The sequence below is a fragment of the Macaca thibetana genome, chromosome 7, assembly GCF_024542745.1.
Source record: "Macaca thibetana thibetana isolate TM-01 chromosome 7, ASM2454274v1, whole genome shotgun sequence".
Taxonomy (NCBI): Eukaryota; Metazoa; Chordata; class Mammalia; order Primates; family Cercopithecidae; genus Macaca; species Macaca thibetana.
Genome location: NC_065584.1, coordinates 29,859,084 through 29,876,401, shown reverse-complemented (window position 1 = coordinate 29,876,401; position 17,318 = coordinate 29,859,084). Strand labels below are relative to the sequence as shown.

At 42.9% G+C, this 17,318-nt stretch overlaps 3 protein-coding genes across 4 annotated transcripts in view; 1 reads left to right on the top strand and 2 right to left on the bottom strand.

Moving 5' to 3' along the window:
* The window catches only part of SNW1 (SNW domain containing 1), a 1,184,582-nt gene that overhangs the window by 36,958 nt on the left and 1,130,306 nt on the right, over positions 1-17,318 (bottom strand). Inside the window, exons 2-3 of the mRNA XM_050798773.1 lie at positions 6,760-6,793; positions 839-992 (exon numbers count right to left, since the gene is read on the bottom strand). Of these exons, the coding sequence (XP_050654730.1) occupies positions 839-992; positions 6,760-6,773 (168 nt within the window). The 5' untranslated portion in view covers positions 6,774-6,793. The remainder of the gene's footprint in view (positions 1-838; positions 993-6,759; positions 6,794-17,318) is intronic.
* ALKBH1 (alkB homolog 1, histone H2A dioxygenase) overlaps positions 1-17,318 on the bottom strand; it is a 187,471-nt gene that overhangs the window by 78,592 nt on the left and 91,561 nt on the right. The window lies entirely within an intron of this gene.
* LOC126959566 (uncharacterized protein C14orf178) lies at positions 6,355-16,110 on the top strand. Of its 2 annotated transcripts, XM_050798882.1 has the most exons (3): positions 6,355-6,762; positions 14,579-14,592; positions 15,765-16,110. In XM_050798882.1, exons 1-3 carry the CDS (start codon positions 6,485-6,487, stop codon positions 16,091-16,093), a joined length of 621 nt encoding a protein of 206 aa, XP_050654839.1. In that variant the 5' UTR covers positions 6,355-6,484; the 3' UTR covers positions 16,094-16,110. The 2 variants fall into 2 exon arrangements, with proteins under 2 accessions (XP_050654839.1, XP_050654840.1); XM_050798883.1 differs by lacking the exon at positions 15,765-16,110 and having other exon boundaries at positions 14,579-14,795.

Below are 17,318 nucleotides of genomic sequence, written 5' to 3'. Positions count from 1 at the left end.
AACCTCCGCCTCCCTGGTTCAAGCAACTCTCCTGCCTCAGCTTCCGGAGTAGCTGGGATTACAGGCACGAGCCACCATGCCTGGCTAATTTTGTATTTTTAGTAGAGATGGGGTTGCTCCATATTGGTCAGGCTGGTCTCAAACTCCTGACCTCAGGTGATCCGCCCGCCTCGGCCCCCTAAAGTGCTGGGATTACAGGTGTGAGCCACTGTGCCCGACCGGAGGCTTGTTCTTTGGCAACAAGCTAGCAATAGAAAGGGCTATTCCAGATGGTTCCTTCTCCCTCATTGCCTTCAAATCAACCAAATTTTGTCTCTTATACCCACAAAAACATATTTAACCTATATATCATATATATATTAACATTCTCAAATTAAAGGTAAGAAAACAAGTGAAGAGAAAGAAATTAGCAAAGGAAGTGCTACTGGAGTTTTCCCTGAAAGAAAGTTCTCTCTTCAGGGTTATGTGGTATTACTGGAGGGGAGGAGGAGGAGCCCAAACATGAAATCCACTTTCATCTCTCTTATCTTTTTACCTTCCCATTATTTTCCATATGCTATAATTCCTGGATTTACAAAATGTTAGTTTTCTGGTAAATATTTAATAGTTTGATATAGGAATAGACAAATGGTATAATTCTCTAGTGACCACAAAGCAGTGACAGATAATAAGCAAAGTGATACATCTTCTGAGCGAAATATACATCTTGAGAGCGCATAACCAGAATTTCTATCACACTGACATTCATAATCAGAGGTCCTAACATTTAAATTTATGTTATAGTGTGCTATAAATTTCAGCACAACTTAATAAATTTAAACTTAAGATCCATATGTACCTCTAATAACCGAGGTATCCAGCCTTTCCGGTATCCGTACGGGGGAGGCTCTCTTCGGGAGGAGACCAGTGAGGTCTGCCGCGATCTTTGGGATCTTGCCTTTTCTTCAGCCTCAAGCTGGTCCTGAGATAGCTGAGTAGGTGCGGGTAAAAAGCTATAAGCAAAGATAATAAAAGTCAGAAATTAAAAAAACGCTTATGTTTAATTTGACCACTGCAACTTGGCCACAGAGACAAATTTTCCTACAATGCTTTTACTTTTCAGCGAAACAGCCGATTTTTCAATGATTTATGGTAGTACTCAATATTAGTCATTTTATAACATGTGGAAGACAGAAGTACTCAAAGACACACAGTAAAAACATCTGACTAGGACAATAGCAAATGATGTCCAGAATAAAAAATTAACATATATTTCATATAATAGACAAACTCTTAAGCATTTATGCTTCCGTATTTCCCTTTTTTTTTTTTTTTTTTTTTTTTTTGAGAAAAAGTCTCACTCTGTTGCCCAGGCTGGAATACAGTGGTACCATCTCCACTCTGTGCAACCTCTGCCTCCTGGGTTCAAGTGATTCTCCTGCCTCAGCCTCCCAAGTAGCTGGGATTACAGGCATGTGTCACCACACCACGCTAATTTTTGCAATTTTAGTAGAGATGGGATTTCACCATGTTGGCCAGGCTGGTCTTGAACTTGACCTCAAGTAATCCGCTGACTTCGGCCTCTCAAAGTGCTGGAATTACAGGCGTGAGCCACCACATTTGGCCACGCTTCCATATTTGTCTTTTTTTTTTATTTTTGAGACAGAGTCTCTCTGTGTCACCCAGGCTGGAGTGCAGTGGCACCATCTCGGCTCACTGCAGCCCCCACCTCCTGGGTTCAACTAATTTTCCTGCCTCACTCTCCCAAGTAGCTGGGATTACAGATGTGCGGCATCACACCCAGCTAATTTTTGTATTTTCAGTAGAGACAGGGTTTCACCATGTTGGCCAGGTTGGTCTCGAACTCCTGACCACAGATGACCTGCCTGCCTCGGCCTCCCAAAGTGCTAGGATTACAGGTGTGAGCCACCACACTCAGCCTGTTTCCATATTTCTTATAACAAGCAAGTAAACATTCCTAAAAATCCAGGGATAAACTGTCCAGTATATACTTGCTATTCTTATACTCCTTTTATTTTTTTTGAGACAGAGTCTTGTGCTGTTGCCCAGCCTCGAGTGCAGTGGAGCAAACTCGGCTCACTGAAACCTCTGTCTCCTGGATTCATGTGATTCTCATGCCTCAGTCTCCCAAGGAGCTGGGATTACAGGTGCGTGCCACCACACCCCTAATTTTTGTATTTTTAGTAGAGACAGGTTTTTGTCATGTTGGCCCATGTTGGTCAGGCTGGTCTCAAACTCCTGACCTCAAGTGATCCATCAGCCTCACCCTCCCAAAGTACTAGGATTACTGGCATGAGCCACCATGCCTGGCTACTCCTTATTTTTAACATTTTTACCCTTATGCTCCTTAAATTACTTCAGTGTAAATACAAAAGAACTAGGATTAGAACAAAGAGGTAGCTAAAATAAACACGAGTTGTATATTTAAGTGCTAAGGGAATCTAGAATGAAATTTAAAACTTAGAGGCCAGGCCAGCCATGGTGGCTCACACCTGTAATCCCAGCACTTTGGGAGGCCGAGGTTGGTGGATCACCTGAGGTCAGGAGTTCAAGACCAGCCTGACCAACATGGTGAAACCCTGTCTCTACTAAAAATACAAAATTAGCCGGGCGTGATGGTGCGTGCCTGTAATCCCAGCCACTTGGGAGGCTGAGGTAGGAGAATCACTTGAACCCGGTAGGAGGAGGGTACAGTGAGCCAAGATTGCGTCATTGCACTCTAGCCTGGGCAACAGCAGCAAAACTCCTTCTAAAACAAACAAACAACAACAACAAAAAAACTTAAGAGACCAAAGAATCAAAGCAGAAGCCCTGAAGATGCAGCTTATTCTTTAGTCAAGGTAACCTTTCTACTAAACTGTTCTTAACAACTTTTAAGTATTAAAGTATTATAGTGATACTCTAAAGTACTACAAAAGGATCCTGATGGCTGAATATGGAGAAAACAACCTTAGTTCCTTTGTGATTCTTGGATAGGAAGCATACCTAAGTAGCAGAGCTTATTAATTATTCAAAAATATTTATTATTTGGGTTCAAGCACTATGCTAGGCATGAGACTATAAACGGAGTCTTGCAGAGACAGAGAACAAAAAAAAAATCACACAAATCTATAATTACACATGTTAAGTTATGATGTTAAGATACAGATGCTATGAGTCTACATGATAGGGATCTAATCCAGTCTGGGGCGGTAAGTGATGGCTAGGCTTAGATTTCAGATCTGACCTATGCCACTTACTAACCTGGATAAGCTACTTACCTCTCTGAATCTGTTTTCTCATCTGTAATAATAGTTCATAAGAGTATCTACTTCATAAGGTTCTTATAAATATTAAATGAGAGAAATCCATGAACCTGTTGGCATAGTATCTAGGCACTTTCAATACAGGTTCCGTATGTTTGATAGTTTTAGGGCTGTACCATGACTCTTCCAGTTTGGGTTAAATGCCCATCTCTATGCTCCCCTACAACCCTCTATATACCACTACTACAACATTATCTTACTGTACTGCAATCATCTACTCATTTATCTACTCTGTTTTCACAAGACTGTGAGCAGCTCTGCAGGAATCACACCTTATACTTCTTTCATCCCTAATGCTCCAAGACTTTTAACTTCACAGCTGGAGCTCCTTAAATGCTGTAGGAGAAATAAATACACTCTTCCCCGGCACTCACCATCTTCATTTCGCTATAGCCTTCTTATCTTACCTTAAGCCATCTCAGGATCTTTACATTGGCTATTCCTTCTGCCATAAAATCTATCTGTCTGTCTGTCTCAATCAATTACTATTTTTCCGGCTGGGCGAGGTGGCTCACACCTGTAATCCCAACACTTTGGGAGGTCAAAGCAGGTGGATTACTTGAGGCCAGGAGTTCAAGACCAGCCATGCCAACATAGTGAAGCCCTGTCTCTACTAAAAATACAAAAATTAGCCAGGCATGGTGGCAGATGCCTGTAATCCCAGCTGAGGCAGGAAAATCACTTGAACCTGGGAGGTGGAGTTTGCAGTGAGCTGAGATTGCTCCACTGCACTCCAGCCTGGGTGAGAGTGAGACTCTGCCTCAAAAAACAAAACAAAACAAAACAAAACATAACCAAAAAAACAAAAACGAAAACACAGAACAAATTTTCGTATGCTTTTATAGAAAACTCTTCTCCAGATGTCTTCTTCTGTGACTGCTCCTTGAGGAGCAGGGCTATCCCATAGGCAGTATGCCTAGAGTAGCCCCAGATCTTTCAACAGCTTGCATCTTAGCACTCATGTCTCTGCTCAGTTACCTCTCTCTAGAGCTGTTTTCTGACCATCTTACCCAAAATAGCCACTTCACCCCAAACTTTGAGTCACTCTCTAACCCTCTTTTATTCCTAGCGTGTATTACCTGAAATTGCATTATGATTTTACTCATAGTCTTTCTATCCCAGTAGAATGTAAGCTCCATGTGGATAGAGTATAAAATTAAAACAAATTCAGTTTCTCCTATTATTTCACTCAACAATCAACAACACACAACACTTCTGATACCAGATACATGATGGTTTTTCCCCACATATCAAGCAAGCTATCAATTGTTTACTGGACACCAGTCAAGTGTCCTCTAATTCAATTCATTTTTGATGTTATCTACCTGGAGATAGTGTCAGATGTCACAGGTTGAGGGCTCAGTCCCTCAAGACTGCCCTTACTTCAGATGCCAATAGTAGGTCCAGGTCACCGGCCAACTGACTACAAACCAGGGTTCCCATGACCTCATCCTCAGGTTCAACTAATTTGCTAGGGTAGCTCACAGAACTCAGGGAAATGCGTTTACTGGTTTAAAGGATGTTACAAAGAATACTGAGGAACCCCAGATGGTAGGTATGGAAAGCTCTGGAGTCCCCAAGACTGGTCATTTGAATACTGCATTCTGCCATTGCAATTTTAAGCACACAATACCCATGACAGGCCACACGATGTGGTGGCTGAGATGGGTGGATCACTTAAGCCCAGTTCAAGAACAGGCTGGGCAACATGGCAAAACCCCACCTCTACTAAAAAACCAAAAATTAACTGGGCATCAAGGCAAGCGTCTATAGTCCCAGCTACTCTGAGGCAGGAGGATCACCTGAGCCTTGGGAGGTTGAAGATGCAGTGGGCTGTGATTGGGTCACTGCACTCCAGCCTGGGCAAGAGTGAGACCCTGCATCAAAAAATAAAATAAAAAAATACCCATCACATCTCTAGAAATTTTTCCTGTGTGTCCATTTCAAATTCCACCTTTTCCACGAAGTCTCCCCTCATAACTTTACTAGTCTATGACACAGTGTCTCACACCTGGAGGGTACTCAAATGTTTGCTGCCTGTAACATTTACTAAAGAAAAAACTCTTGGCTGGGCATGGTAGCTCATGCCTGCAATCCCAGCAGTTTGGGAAGCCTAGGTGAGAAGACTGATGGAGGCCAGGAGTTGAAGACCACCCTGGCCAACGCAGTGACACCCCATTTCTAGTTCATTAAAAAAAAAAATTCAGATGCCGGGCATGGTGGCTCACGCCTGGCACTTTTGGAGGCCGAAACAGGAGGACTGCTTGAGGCCAAGAGTTAAAGACCAACCTGGCCAACACAGCAAGACTCCATCTCAAAAAAATAGTTTAAAAAAAAAAAAGGCAAAAAAATTTTTAGAAAGGAGAGGGGAAAGAAAACTCTCCAGCCCACACAACTTATTCCATCTAATTCTTTTTGCACTAAGGTTAGTATAACACAAATGTGCATTTTGTGTTCTGTGATTGTTTTATGTCTGTATACCTTGTACCCCATCTTCCCTGTTGCCAAAGACAGATTTTCTTCTGTGTACACAATCCCCAGGACAGAGCAAAGCACCAACAGTAATTCCCAAAGTAATTTTTTGGATTCATACTGTCATCAGCCAGAAAAAAAAAAAAAAAAACCAAAAAAACATGCGTGAGGAGAATGAAGGGTGTTAAGAGGGCTCAAGTTGATGCCCTAAAAGGACTACTTTCTCTACAACCTTCCTGAACACTAGACTTTTCCTGTTCAGTTCGCATGGAAAGTTTTCCCACTTAAGGTGGGGCAGCAAGGTTGGAGACTAGCAGGGGTAGCGTAACTTCTCGGACTCTCCCACTGGAAAGCATCTTTTTCTTAAAGGCAAGGAGCACTTTACAGACAGTTACTAAGGTAACCGAAAACAGCAAAACTCTGAGGTGGTTCTATCTACGGAAGAAATTCTAAGCTCCAAAGTTAAAGTGCGGAGCAGTGGCGCATATCAGCAGACAGCTGCCACTAGTGTGGCTCATTTAAATCTCTGTTCAGCTCCGGGTCCCTTTTTTCAGGAATCCTTGTTTCGGGACACAGGCAAACGGCCGGAAAGCCGCGCAGTCGCAGCCCGTGCGCTTCACTCCGCCCAAATAAGCCACTACCGTCCCCAACCCCTTCTTGTTCGCCCGAGCCGCGGACCTGAGGGAGCGTTGTTCGCTCCCCGCAAGATGCTTAAGCGAAAAATGCAGTCTTCAGTGTCTGAGGCCACGCCGCGGCTTTCGGCCTCGGTGAGGGGTGAACTAAACCCGGGAAACCGCGGAAAGACCCCAGCTTCGACTAGGCCTAGTCGTAGCGGCGGCCAGCGGGAGGACGTAGCCGTAGTTTTGGCCCACGTCATTCTGTGCCCCGGGTCAGGTCACCGCCCCAAGAGTATGGGAAGAGAAATGAAAAAGATTGGTACTCCCAGACCCTTCCGTATCGAGGACCCCAATCAACAACCCACCTGGTGAGCGCCATCTTCTTCCGCTTCTTCCAGCGCGAGCGACAGCACCGCGGGGCGGGTCTTTCCAGATGATGAGGAGCGGAAAGGAAGGAGCGCGCGATGCGCAGGCGCTCTGGCCGAAAGGCCTTCTGGGATTTGTAGTTCTTTGAACGGGAGTATCATTCGTTTCTATTCTGACCGGACCAAGCGGTTATCAAGGAATAATCTCTTCAGCTAGCAACAAATACATAACTCGATCGCTTATATGCGACATGATAGGGCGTTCCCTAGGCAAAATATCAAAGATAGAGGGAGATGCTGTTTAGGCCGCTTTATTACGTTCCTTACTCAGCCCCATTCCCCCAGAAAGGGTACAAAATACAAAAGCTTCCCCGGGACAGCTACTGTAAGTGAAAGGGTGATAGGGAGTTTAAAACGATAGGTAATAGTGAGACTGGCTAATGGAGAGTTCTTGGACTCTGAAAACATTCATACTCAAAACTTTTCTTTAAACCGTATCCTCCTACCACCCAAAACAATCTCCTGGGGAGATATTTTGTAATCCTTGGTAATTTACCGAGCGTCTGGGTTCCCTGCCCAGGGTATGACAAGGCTGAAATCTCATAGGAGGCTCTGGAGAAAAATCCATCTTCTAACTCATTCTTGTTTGCAGAAATCAGTTCCTGGCGGTTGTGGGATCGACTTCCCTGTTTTGTTGTGTGCTGCTAGTGGTGGCCACCCTCAGCTCCTAGGGATCACTCTCAACTCCTTCCCACATGAACCCTATTTATTGGTAGTTCACAACATGGATGTTTGCTTGCTCCCGGGCCAGCTGAAGCACATCTTTCTGTCTCCTCTTCTGCCACCGTTGGAGAAAAATGCTCTGCTTTTAAAGGGCTCGTGTGATTAGATTAGGCTCACCTGGATAATCTCCCTGTTTTGAGATCAACTCTTGGCCGGGCGCGGTAGCTCACACCTGTAATCCTAGCACTTTGGGAAGCCGGGGCGGTCGGATTGTCTGAGCTCAGGAGTTCCACACTAGCCTGGGCAACATGGTGAAACTCTGTCTCTACTAAAAATACAAAAATTATCTGGGTGTGGTGGTGTGCTCCTGTAGTCCCGGCTACTCGGGAGGCTGAGGCAGGAGAATCGTGTGAATCGGGAGATGGAGGTTGCAGTGAGCCGAGATCACGCCACTGCACTCCAGCCTGGCGACAGAGTGAGACTCCGTTTCAAAAAAAAAAAAAAAAAAAAAAAAGCTGGGTGTGGTGGTGTGCTCCTGTTTTCCCAGCTACTAGGGAGGCTGAGATACAAGAATTGCTTTAACCCAGGAGGTGGAGGTTGCAGTGAGCCGAGATGGCATCATTGCACTCCAGCCTGGGTGACAGTAAAATTCTGTCTCCAAAAAAAAAAAAAAGATCAACTCTGCCACACCGCATAACAGAATCAGGGGAGTGATCTCTCTTCATAGTCACGGCCCCAGGGGTTATGTAGGTCATGTACTGTGGGGGTGGGGTGAGGAGGAGATCTTGGAGGATATCCTGGAATTCTGCCTGCCACAGCATGTAAACCAAAAACACTTTTGGTAAATACAGGATTATTCATCACATTGTGTAATATAACATGCATGGCCTGGGAGCCTGAAGATTAGAGTTTAAGATGTAGCTTTGGCCGGTTATGGTGGCTTGTGCCCATAATCCCAGCACTTTGGGAGGCGGAGGCAGGCAGATCACCTGAGGTCGGGAGTTCGAGACCAGCATGACCAACATGGAGAAACTCCGTCTCTACTAAAAATACAAAATTAGCCGGGCATAGTGGTGCATGCCTGTAATCCCAGTACTCGGGAGGCAGAGGCAGGAGAATCGCTTGAACTCAGGAGGCGGAAGTTGTGGTGAGCTGAGATTGCACCATTGCACTCCAGCCTTGGCAACAAGAGCAAAATGCTGTCTCAAAAAAAAAAAAAAAAAAAAAAGAAAGATGTAGCTTCAGCACCAATAAATTCTTTTTTTTTCATAGCTGTAATTTTTTTTAATTTTTTTTATTATTATTATACTTTAAGTTTTAGGGTACATGTGCATAACGTGCAGGTTTGTTACATATGTATACTTGTGCCATGTTGGTGTGCCGCACCCACCAACTCGTCAGCACCCATAGCACCAATAAATTTTTTTTTTTTTTTTTTTTTTTTTTTGAGACGGAGACTCGCTCTGTCACCCAGGCTGGAGTGCAGTGGCCGGATCTCAGCTCACTGCAAGCTCCGCCTCCCGGGTTCACGCCATTCTCCTGCCTCAGCCTCCCCAGTAGCTGGGACTACAGGCGCCCACCACCGCGCCCGGCTAGTTTTTTGTATTTTTTAGTAGAGACGGGGTTTCACCGTGTTAGCCAGGATGGTCTCGATCTCCTGACCTCATGATCCGCCCGTCTCGGCCTCCCAAAGTGCTGGGATTACAGGCGTGAGCCACCGCGCCCGGCCCAATAAATTCTTATAGGGCAAGTCATTTAATTTATTTGGGCCCTGGTTTTATTGAACTTAAAATGCTGATCATGTTATCTGCTTTATCTATATTTATATAAATGTAAAATAATTATATATAATACAGCAGAGTATGAGCCTTAAATGAGGTAATGTAGGTGGATATGTTTTTACTTAATTCTTAAGTTCTATGTAAATATGTTAGTTATTACAGTTAATATTTTGGTTGACAGTGATCTACTTTAACCTCTGCTCCAGGAATGTATTATTTGTAAAAGGAGAAAAACAGAGAAGCAAATTATAGAACGTCCTGGAAGCCAAGATCAAGGAGCTTAGATTTAATTCAGCAGGTGATTTGCAGCTGAAGAAGGACTTAAGTAGAGGGCCTGGGTCAAAGGAATAGGCAAGAAAGACATTCTTAAGGCAGAATGGGTTTCTATGGCAATGAGAGACAAAGGAGGCTACTGAGGACAAGGTTAAAATAATTAACATGGGAAATCAGTAAGACATAGACCAAGACCTATGCAGGATGAAAAGAACAGGGTGGAGAAGAGCTTTTGCAATCCACTCTCATTTTCCACAGAGGCATATCATGCAAGACATTTCCACCGGTCATAGTCCCTCGCTGTTTTGGGGGTGTGTAGAGAATAGAAACTGACTTTAATAGCAATCCTATCAAAACATAATTAAGAAAGCAAATCTACTACAAACGTGATACAATATTATACCCAAAGGCCAAGTGCTTTCTTTTTGTTTTTTTGGGGAGGGGGTTTGGTGTTCAGCTATGCTGAATCTTCAGTGCCTATCCATCCCTCATTATCATAGGTAATTAGCAGCGGCCTACTCATATAGAGAGCCCAGTGCATGCTGGAATCAGTAATGCGCCAGGTTGCAAGAAGCAATCAATTCACTCCAGTCTTAGAATTCTGGATAGAGAGTAGAATTGTTCTTGGAGAATCTAGGGCCTAATTTGATTCCTAAGTAGGTGTGGCTATGCAGCCACAAGTAATATAGCTTGTGAGGTGATAGGGAGGACCAGTTAAGCACAGATTCTAGAGTCAGCTTTCCTGACTTCTGAGCCCAGCTCCCTAATTTATGAGCTGTGGATCCTGGATGAGTCATTTAACTTCTTTCCATCTCAGTTTTCTCACTGGCAAAAAAAAAAAAAAAAAAAAGATAGGGGGCGTGGAATCAGTATAACCTATCCTCAATAGAACTATTGGGAGGATTAAATGAGTTAATCATGTGAAGTGCTTAGAACAATGCCCAGCATAGAATAAGCACTCAAAAATTACTTATGCTTTCTGGCCTTAATGAATTGGCCTTGATAAAATTTATTAAGGTTCAGGTTTTGCATCTGCAAAGTGAGGCAGTTGAACTCAATTTTATTTCTGGGGTACATTCCAACTAACATTTTCTACTATAGGATGTATGTTTAAATGTATTTCAATGCCAGTACTTTATGCTCTGATGCCATTATGCTTTAGTTATTATGGCTATATTATTATAATCATTCTCTGATAAAAAGTAGAGCTGCCCCACCTCACTGTTCTTACTTTTTGGATGTGTTTTACATGCCCTCTCAATGTTTAAAACACTTTTTTTTGGCCAGGCGCGGTGGCTCAAGCCTATAATCCCAGCACTTTGGGAGGCCGAGACGGGCGGATCACGAGGTCAGGAGATCGAGACCATCCTGGCTAACACGGTGAAACCCCGTCTTTACTAAAAAAAATACAAAAAACTAGCCAGGCGTGATGGCGGGCGCCTGTAGTCCCAGCTACTCGGGAGGCTGAGGCAGGAGAATGACGTAAACCCAGGAGGCGGAGCTTGCAGTGAGCTGAGATCCGGCCACTACACTCCAGCCTGGGCAACACAGCCAGACTCCGTCTCAAAAAAAAAATCACTTTTTTAAAATTAAGATATTGGTTTGCATTAAAGTATAGTTAAAAAGGCTAGAGTCAATGATTACTTAGGAACTGCGAAAGAAATAACATACCTTTACGATGGAGAGATTTGGCTGCCATCACTTTTGCTTCACTAACAGTGGAACAGTCTGACACTAGGTGCTTCTAATAGGAAGTTCCCCAGTTTTCTTTCTTTTTTTTTTTTGAGACCGAGTCTTCCTCTGTTGCTCAGGGTGGAGTACAGTGGTGCGATTTCGTCTTACTGCAACCTCTGCCTCCCTGGTTCAAGCGATTCTCCTGCCTCAGCCTTCCAAGTAGCTGGGATTACAGGCATGAGCAAGCACGCCCGGCTAATTTTTGTATTTTTAGTAGAGATGGGGTTTCACCATGTTGGCCAGGCTAGTCTTGAACTCCTGGCCTCAAGTGATCCGCCCACCTTGGCCTCCCAAAGTACTGGGATTACAGGCATGAGCCACTGCCCCTGGCTGGAAGTTCCCCAATTTTCTGACCAAACCAGACCTAACTTCCAGTTCACAAGAAATTCAGGGGATAGAGTAACAAGTTTAAAAGCATGAGGAAACAATCAGAAAAATCCAGAATGTGAGACATTCTACAAGACAACTGGCTGAGACTCTACAAAATGTCAATGTCATGGAATGGATGTCAATAGAATAGATGAAAACAGATTGAAAAGACATGCCACATAAAATTAGTAAACCTTGATGGGATTCTGGTTCAGTTGGGGAAAACTATAAAAAATATTCGTGGAACATTTGGAGAAAGTTGCATATGGAGTGGTGATAGACTACATTATGGAATTTTTGCTACATATCTTAGGAGTATTAATGACATTGTAGTTAAGTAGAAGAACGTCCTTATTCTTAGGAGATGCATGCCAGAGAGTTTGGGGATGAAATGTGTCAACTTACTTTCTTTTTTGTTTGTTTTTTGTTTGGAGACAGAATTTTGCTCTTGTCACCCAAGCTGGAGTGCAGTGGCGTAATCTTGGCTTACTGCAACCTCTGCCTCCCAGGTTCAAGTGATTCTCCTGCCTCAGCCTCCCCAGTAGCTGGGATTACAGGCGCCTGCCACCATAACTGGCTAATTTTTGCATTTTTAGTAGAGACAAAGTTTTACCATGTTGGCCAGGCTGGTCTCGAACTACTGACCTCAGGTGCTCCATCCACCCGACCTCCCAAAGTGCTTGGATTGCAGGCATGAGCCAGTATGCCCAGCCTCAACTTACTTTCAAATAGTTTATCTCAACAACAAAAAATGTGTGGTGTGTGTGTGTGTGTGTGTGTGTGTGTGTGTATGTTTATAGTGAGAGAGTGTGAGAGAGCATGAAAGGGAAAGCAGAATGTTAACAATTGTTTAAGCCTAGATGGGGGAGTATGGACTGTATAGGTGTTTACTGAACTATTGTTTCAACTTTTATATGTATATATGAAAATTAACTCTTTTTTTCTTTGAGGCAGGGTCTCACTCTGTTGCTCAAGCTGAAGTTCAGTGGTATGATCACGGTTCACTACAGCCTGAATCTCCCAGGCTCAAGTGATCCTCCTACCTCAGCCTCCCAAGTAGCTAGGACTATAGGCATGTGCCACCATGCCTGGCTAATTTTTTATTTTTTGTAGAGACAGGGTCTCACTATGTTTCCCAGGCTGGTCTTGAACTCCTGGACCGAAGTGATCCTCCTGCCTAGCATCCCAAAGTGACATAAGCCACTGCACCCAGCCCTGAAAATTTTTGTAATAAAAATTTAAGAAGAGCGAAGTTGTAGAACTCACATTTCCCAATTTCAAAAACCTACTACAAAGCTATAGTAATCCAAGTGTGGTACTGGCATAAGGATAGACTCATAGATCAATGGAATAAAATTGAGAGTCCTGAAATAAACCCATATGTTTATGGTGAACTGATTTTTAACAAGGGTACCAGGACCATCTAAAACTATTATTGAAATTGTTTTTTCAACAAATGGTGCTGGGAAACTGTATGTCTAAATGCAGAAGAATGCAGTTGGACCTTTGCTTTCCCTATACAAAAATTAACTCAAAATAACTCAAAGACCTAAATGTGAAAACTAAAACTGTAAAACTCTTAGAAGAAAACACAGGGGTCAATCTTCATGATCTTGGATTTGGCAAAGAATTCTTAGGTAAGATACCAAAAGCATGAGCAACAAAGGAAAACATAGAGAAATTGGACTAAATAAAAAGTTAAGGACATCATCAAGAAAGTGAAAAGTCCCAAGACCTTCAGGGAAAACAAAGACATTCCTATTAGACATGACATTTCAGGAGTTTAGAGATTACTTCCAAGAAGTTAAGGACAAAAGCCAGATCTCTCTTTGGACAAGGTTAAATTTGTTATTACAGAAGCCTTGAAAACATTATGCTAAATGAAAGAAGCCTGTCACAAAAGACCAGATATTGTATTATTACCTTTATATAAAATGTTTAGAATAAACAAATCCATAGAGACAAAAAGTATTTACCTAGGGCTGGTGTGGGGGTGTTAGGAAAGGTGAATAATTGTTAATAGGTATGAGTTTCTTTTGGGGGAGGGTTGAAAAATTAGTGGTGATGGTTGTTCAACTTTGAATATACTAAACACCACTAATCTGCATACTTTAATAAGGTGATTTTATGATGTGTGAACTACATTTCAATAAAGCTGTAGAAGCAAAGTTAAGTAAAATGCAAAAGTAATAAAATGAATAAGTGAATAAAAAGTATAATATAGTATCTCTTCATTTTTTTTCCACATGAAATTTAGAATTATTTTGTTGCGTTCTATGAAAAATATCTATAGGCATTTTGGTTGGCATTGAATTGTCCATAAATTAATTTTGAGAGAGCCAAAATCTTTACAATTTTATGTCTTCTCACTCAAGAACACTGGTTTTTGTTTTTGTGTGATGGAGTCTTGCTCTGTTGCCTGGGCTGGAGTGCAGTTGCATGATCTTGGCTCCCTACAACCTCTGCCTCCTGGGTTCAAGCGATTCTCCTGCCTCAGCCTCCTAAGTAGCTGGGATTACAGGTGTGCACCATCACACTTGGCTAATTTTTGTATTTTTAGTAGACATGGGGTTTCACCATGTTGGCCAGGCTGGTTTTGAACCCCTGAACTCAAGTGATCTGCCTGCCTTGGGCTCCCAAACTGTTGGGATTACAGACGTGAGCCACCGCTTTTGGCCGGGAACACTGTTTAGATTTTAACTTATTAAAATCTTCCTTCATATCTTTCAATAACATTTTGAAGTTGTCTTTATGTAGATTGTACACATCTTTCAGGATATTAATTTTGGTATTTCATTATTAAAATCATGAATGCAATCTCTGTTTTTATGTGATTACTAAATAGAACAGTAATTTTTATTAAGTAAGCCAAAAATGTTCTGAAACATGTCAGTCATTTTATAGGCAGAATCAATTTTTTTATTTTTTATTTTTTACAGGCATGATCAACCAGGTACAGAATCAGTTTTTTGGCTGTAGATGACTTAAGAGTTAGGGTCAACTTGTGTTTGGTGAGACGTGCTCCTCTATCTTCTTCTGGAATTAAGCAGTTCTTTGGGTTGATGAGTAGGAAAGCAGTTTTGCTGTCAGCTACTTCCCTCCATGAGTTCTGAGACTTTCTGTTTAAAAGCACTACGAAACCTGCTGACCCCATTTCTTTCCCGATTTAATTATTCTTTTTGAAAGTTGGCTCTAACCTTAAGGGTTGTGAAAACACAAGGATCCAGTGTGGTTGAAGCTTTAGAACCAAGATAACCATTCCTTTTTCTATCAAACAGCCTGGCAGGGGAACAGTTTGCCCCTTGCCCTGAGCTCTGTCATTTGTTTTGATCATTTTCGTTCCTATCAAATGTGCTGTTGGCCCAGAAGGCAGCCATCTGATAGCTGAAGTGACTGCCTACATTTCTTCCCTCTCTTCTCTAGTAACAAGATATTCCACTAGAATATGCCTGTTTGTAGGCTAAGGTTGTGATTTAATAACCCTAAGGAGATAAACACTGGGATAATAATAATGGTTATTATTTATTGATTAGCTCCTCTGTGCCAATTTATCCCATTTATCCCTTGTAACAGCCTTGTGAGTAGTTAACTCTTTTTATCCACATTTTACAGAAAAGAAAATGGAGGCTTAGATATGTAAGTTGCCCAAGATGACAAATAGAAAGTGACTAATCCGGAACTTAAACCCAGAGAACATGATCTATCTTCCTTCCTTCCTTCCTTCCTTCCTTCCTTCCTTCCTTCCTTCCTTCCTTCTTCCTTCCTTCTTTCTTTTTTTTCTTTCTTTCCTTCCTTCCTTCCTTCCTTCCTTCCTTCCTTCCTTCCTTCCTTCCTTCCTTCCTCTCTCTCTCTCTCTCTCTCTCTCTCTTCTTTCTTTCTTTCTTTCTTTCTTTCTTTCTTTCTTTCTTTCTTTCTTTCTTTCTTTCTTTCTTTCTTTCTTTCTTTCTTTCTTTTTTTGAGATAGGGTCTCACTCTATCACCCAGGTTGGGGTGCAGGGGTGCAATCATGACTCTTTTGCAGCCTTGACTTGCTGGGCTCAGTCTATCCTCCTGCCTCAGCCTCTCAAGTAGCTGGGACTACAGGTGTGGCCGACCACTCCCAGCTAATTTTCTTATGTTTTGCAGAGATGGAGTCCCACTATTTTGCCCAGGCTGGTCTTGAACTCCTGGGCTCAAGCAATCCTCCTGCCTCAGCCTCCCAAAGTGCTGGGGTTACAGGTGTGAGCCACTGTGCCCAGCCCAGAGAACATGATCTTAACCATACTGTCTCCCAAGTGAAAGATTCTACCTTTCTAAGAAATCTGGAGTCAGACAGACCTGAGTTCAAGTCGTGCCTTCCTCCCCACTTTACTGAACCTTCAGTAAGTCTTTCTACCTCAGAAGGCTATAAGGATGCCATGGGGGTAATGAATGTAAAGTGTTTAAGTGCTTGGCTGACAGTGAGTACTAAATAAATATCAATTTATTCTTCAAAAGTGTATAAAAATGTATCAAGTTCTTTCTCTGTACTAAACCCTGTACTAATTTGGGGGAATTCAAAGTTAAAGACTGTATAGTCTTGTCCTAAAAACTAGTGGGCTAGGCCGGGTGCAGTGCCTCACGCCTGTAATCCCAGTGCTTTGGGAGGCCAAGGTGGGCAGATCATGAGATCAGGAGTTGGAGACCAGGCTGGCCAACGTATGAAACCCCATCTCTACTAAAAATACAAAAAATTAGCTGGGCATGGTGGTGGGTGCCTGTAATCCCAGCTACTTGTGAGGCTGAGGTAGGAGAATCGCTTGAACCTGGGAGGCAGAGGTTGCAGTGAGCCGAGATCATGCCATCGCACTCTAGCCTGGGCAACAAGAGCAAAACTCTCCATCTCAAAAAACAAAAACAAAAAACCAAAACCAGTGGGCTGGTAGAGCTGGGACTTGCGGGTTGAATCTGGCCGCCATACATATTCTGTTTGTCCTTCACATGCTTTAAAACTTTTGAATTAGCTCCAGACTTTTAAGAGTTAGGAGATTTTGGCCGGGCATGGTGGCTCACACCTCTAATCCCAGAACTTTGGGAGGCCGAGGCAAGTGGATCACTTGAGATCAGTAGTTCGAGACCAGCGTGGGCAACATGGTGAAACCCCGTCTCTGCTAAAACTACAAAAATTAGCTGGGCATGGGGGCGGCACCTGTAATCCCAGCTACATGGGAGGCTGAGGCAGGAGAATTGCTTGAACCCAGGAGGTGGAGGTTGCAGTGAGCTGAGATCGTACCACTGTACTCCAGCCTGGGTGACAGAGTGAGACTCTGTCTCAAAAAAATAAAATAAAATATAAAATAAGTTGGGAGATTTTGATCTATTCACCTGACCTTGAACTTCCTACCCAGACCCCTTCTCAAGGGGGATGGTGTCTCTGGCAATCTCATCACTGGCAGAGGAAAGATAACTGAACCCAGTCGATGGCCAAGCCTCCATATATTAGCGGCACTCACATCTCTAGGCTCTTCTTGGCTCACCAGACATACATGTACCTTGGGGATCACCCCTCAAAATGCCATCAACACAGGCTCCTAAAGTAGGACTTTTTACACCCATCACCCAGTTATGTACCAACGATAATACAGGGCTATTCCTTCAGATGAAGAGCTGAGAATATGTTAGTTTTAAAATAGAAGTCAGAGTCAGTGTGGCAGGTGGAAT

Bases quoted from the DNA above. Each gene is read 5' to 3' on its own strand.
- LOC126959566 (XM_050798882.1), top strand. From the start codon at position 6,485: ATGCTTAAGCGAAAAATGCAGTCTTCAGTGTCTGAGGCCACGCCGCGG.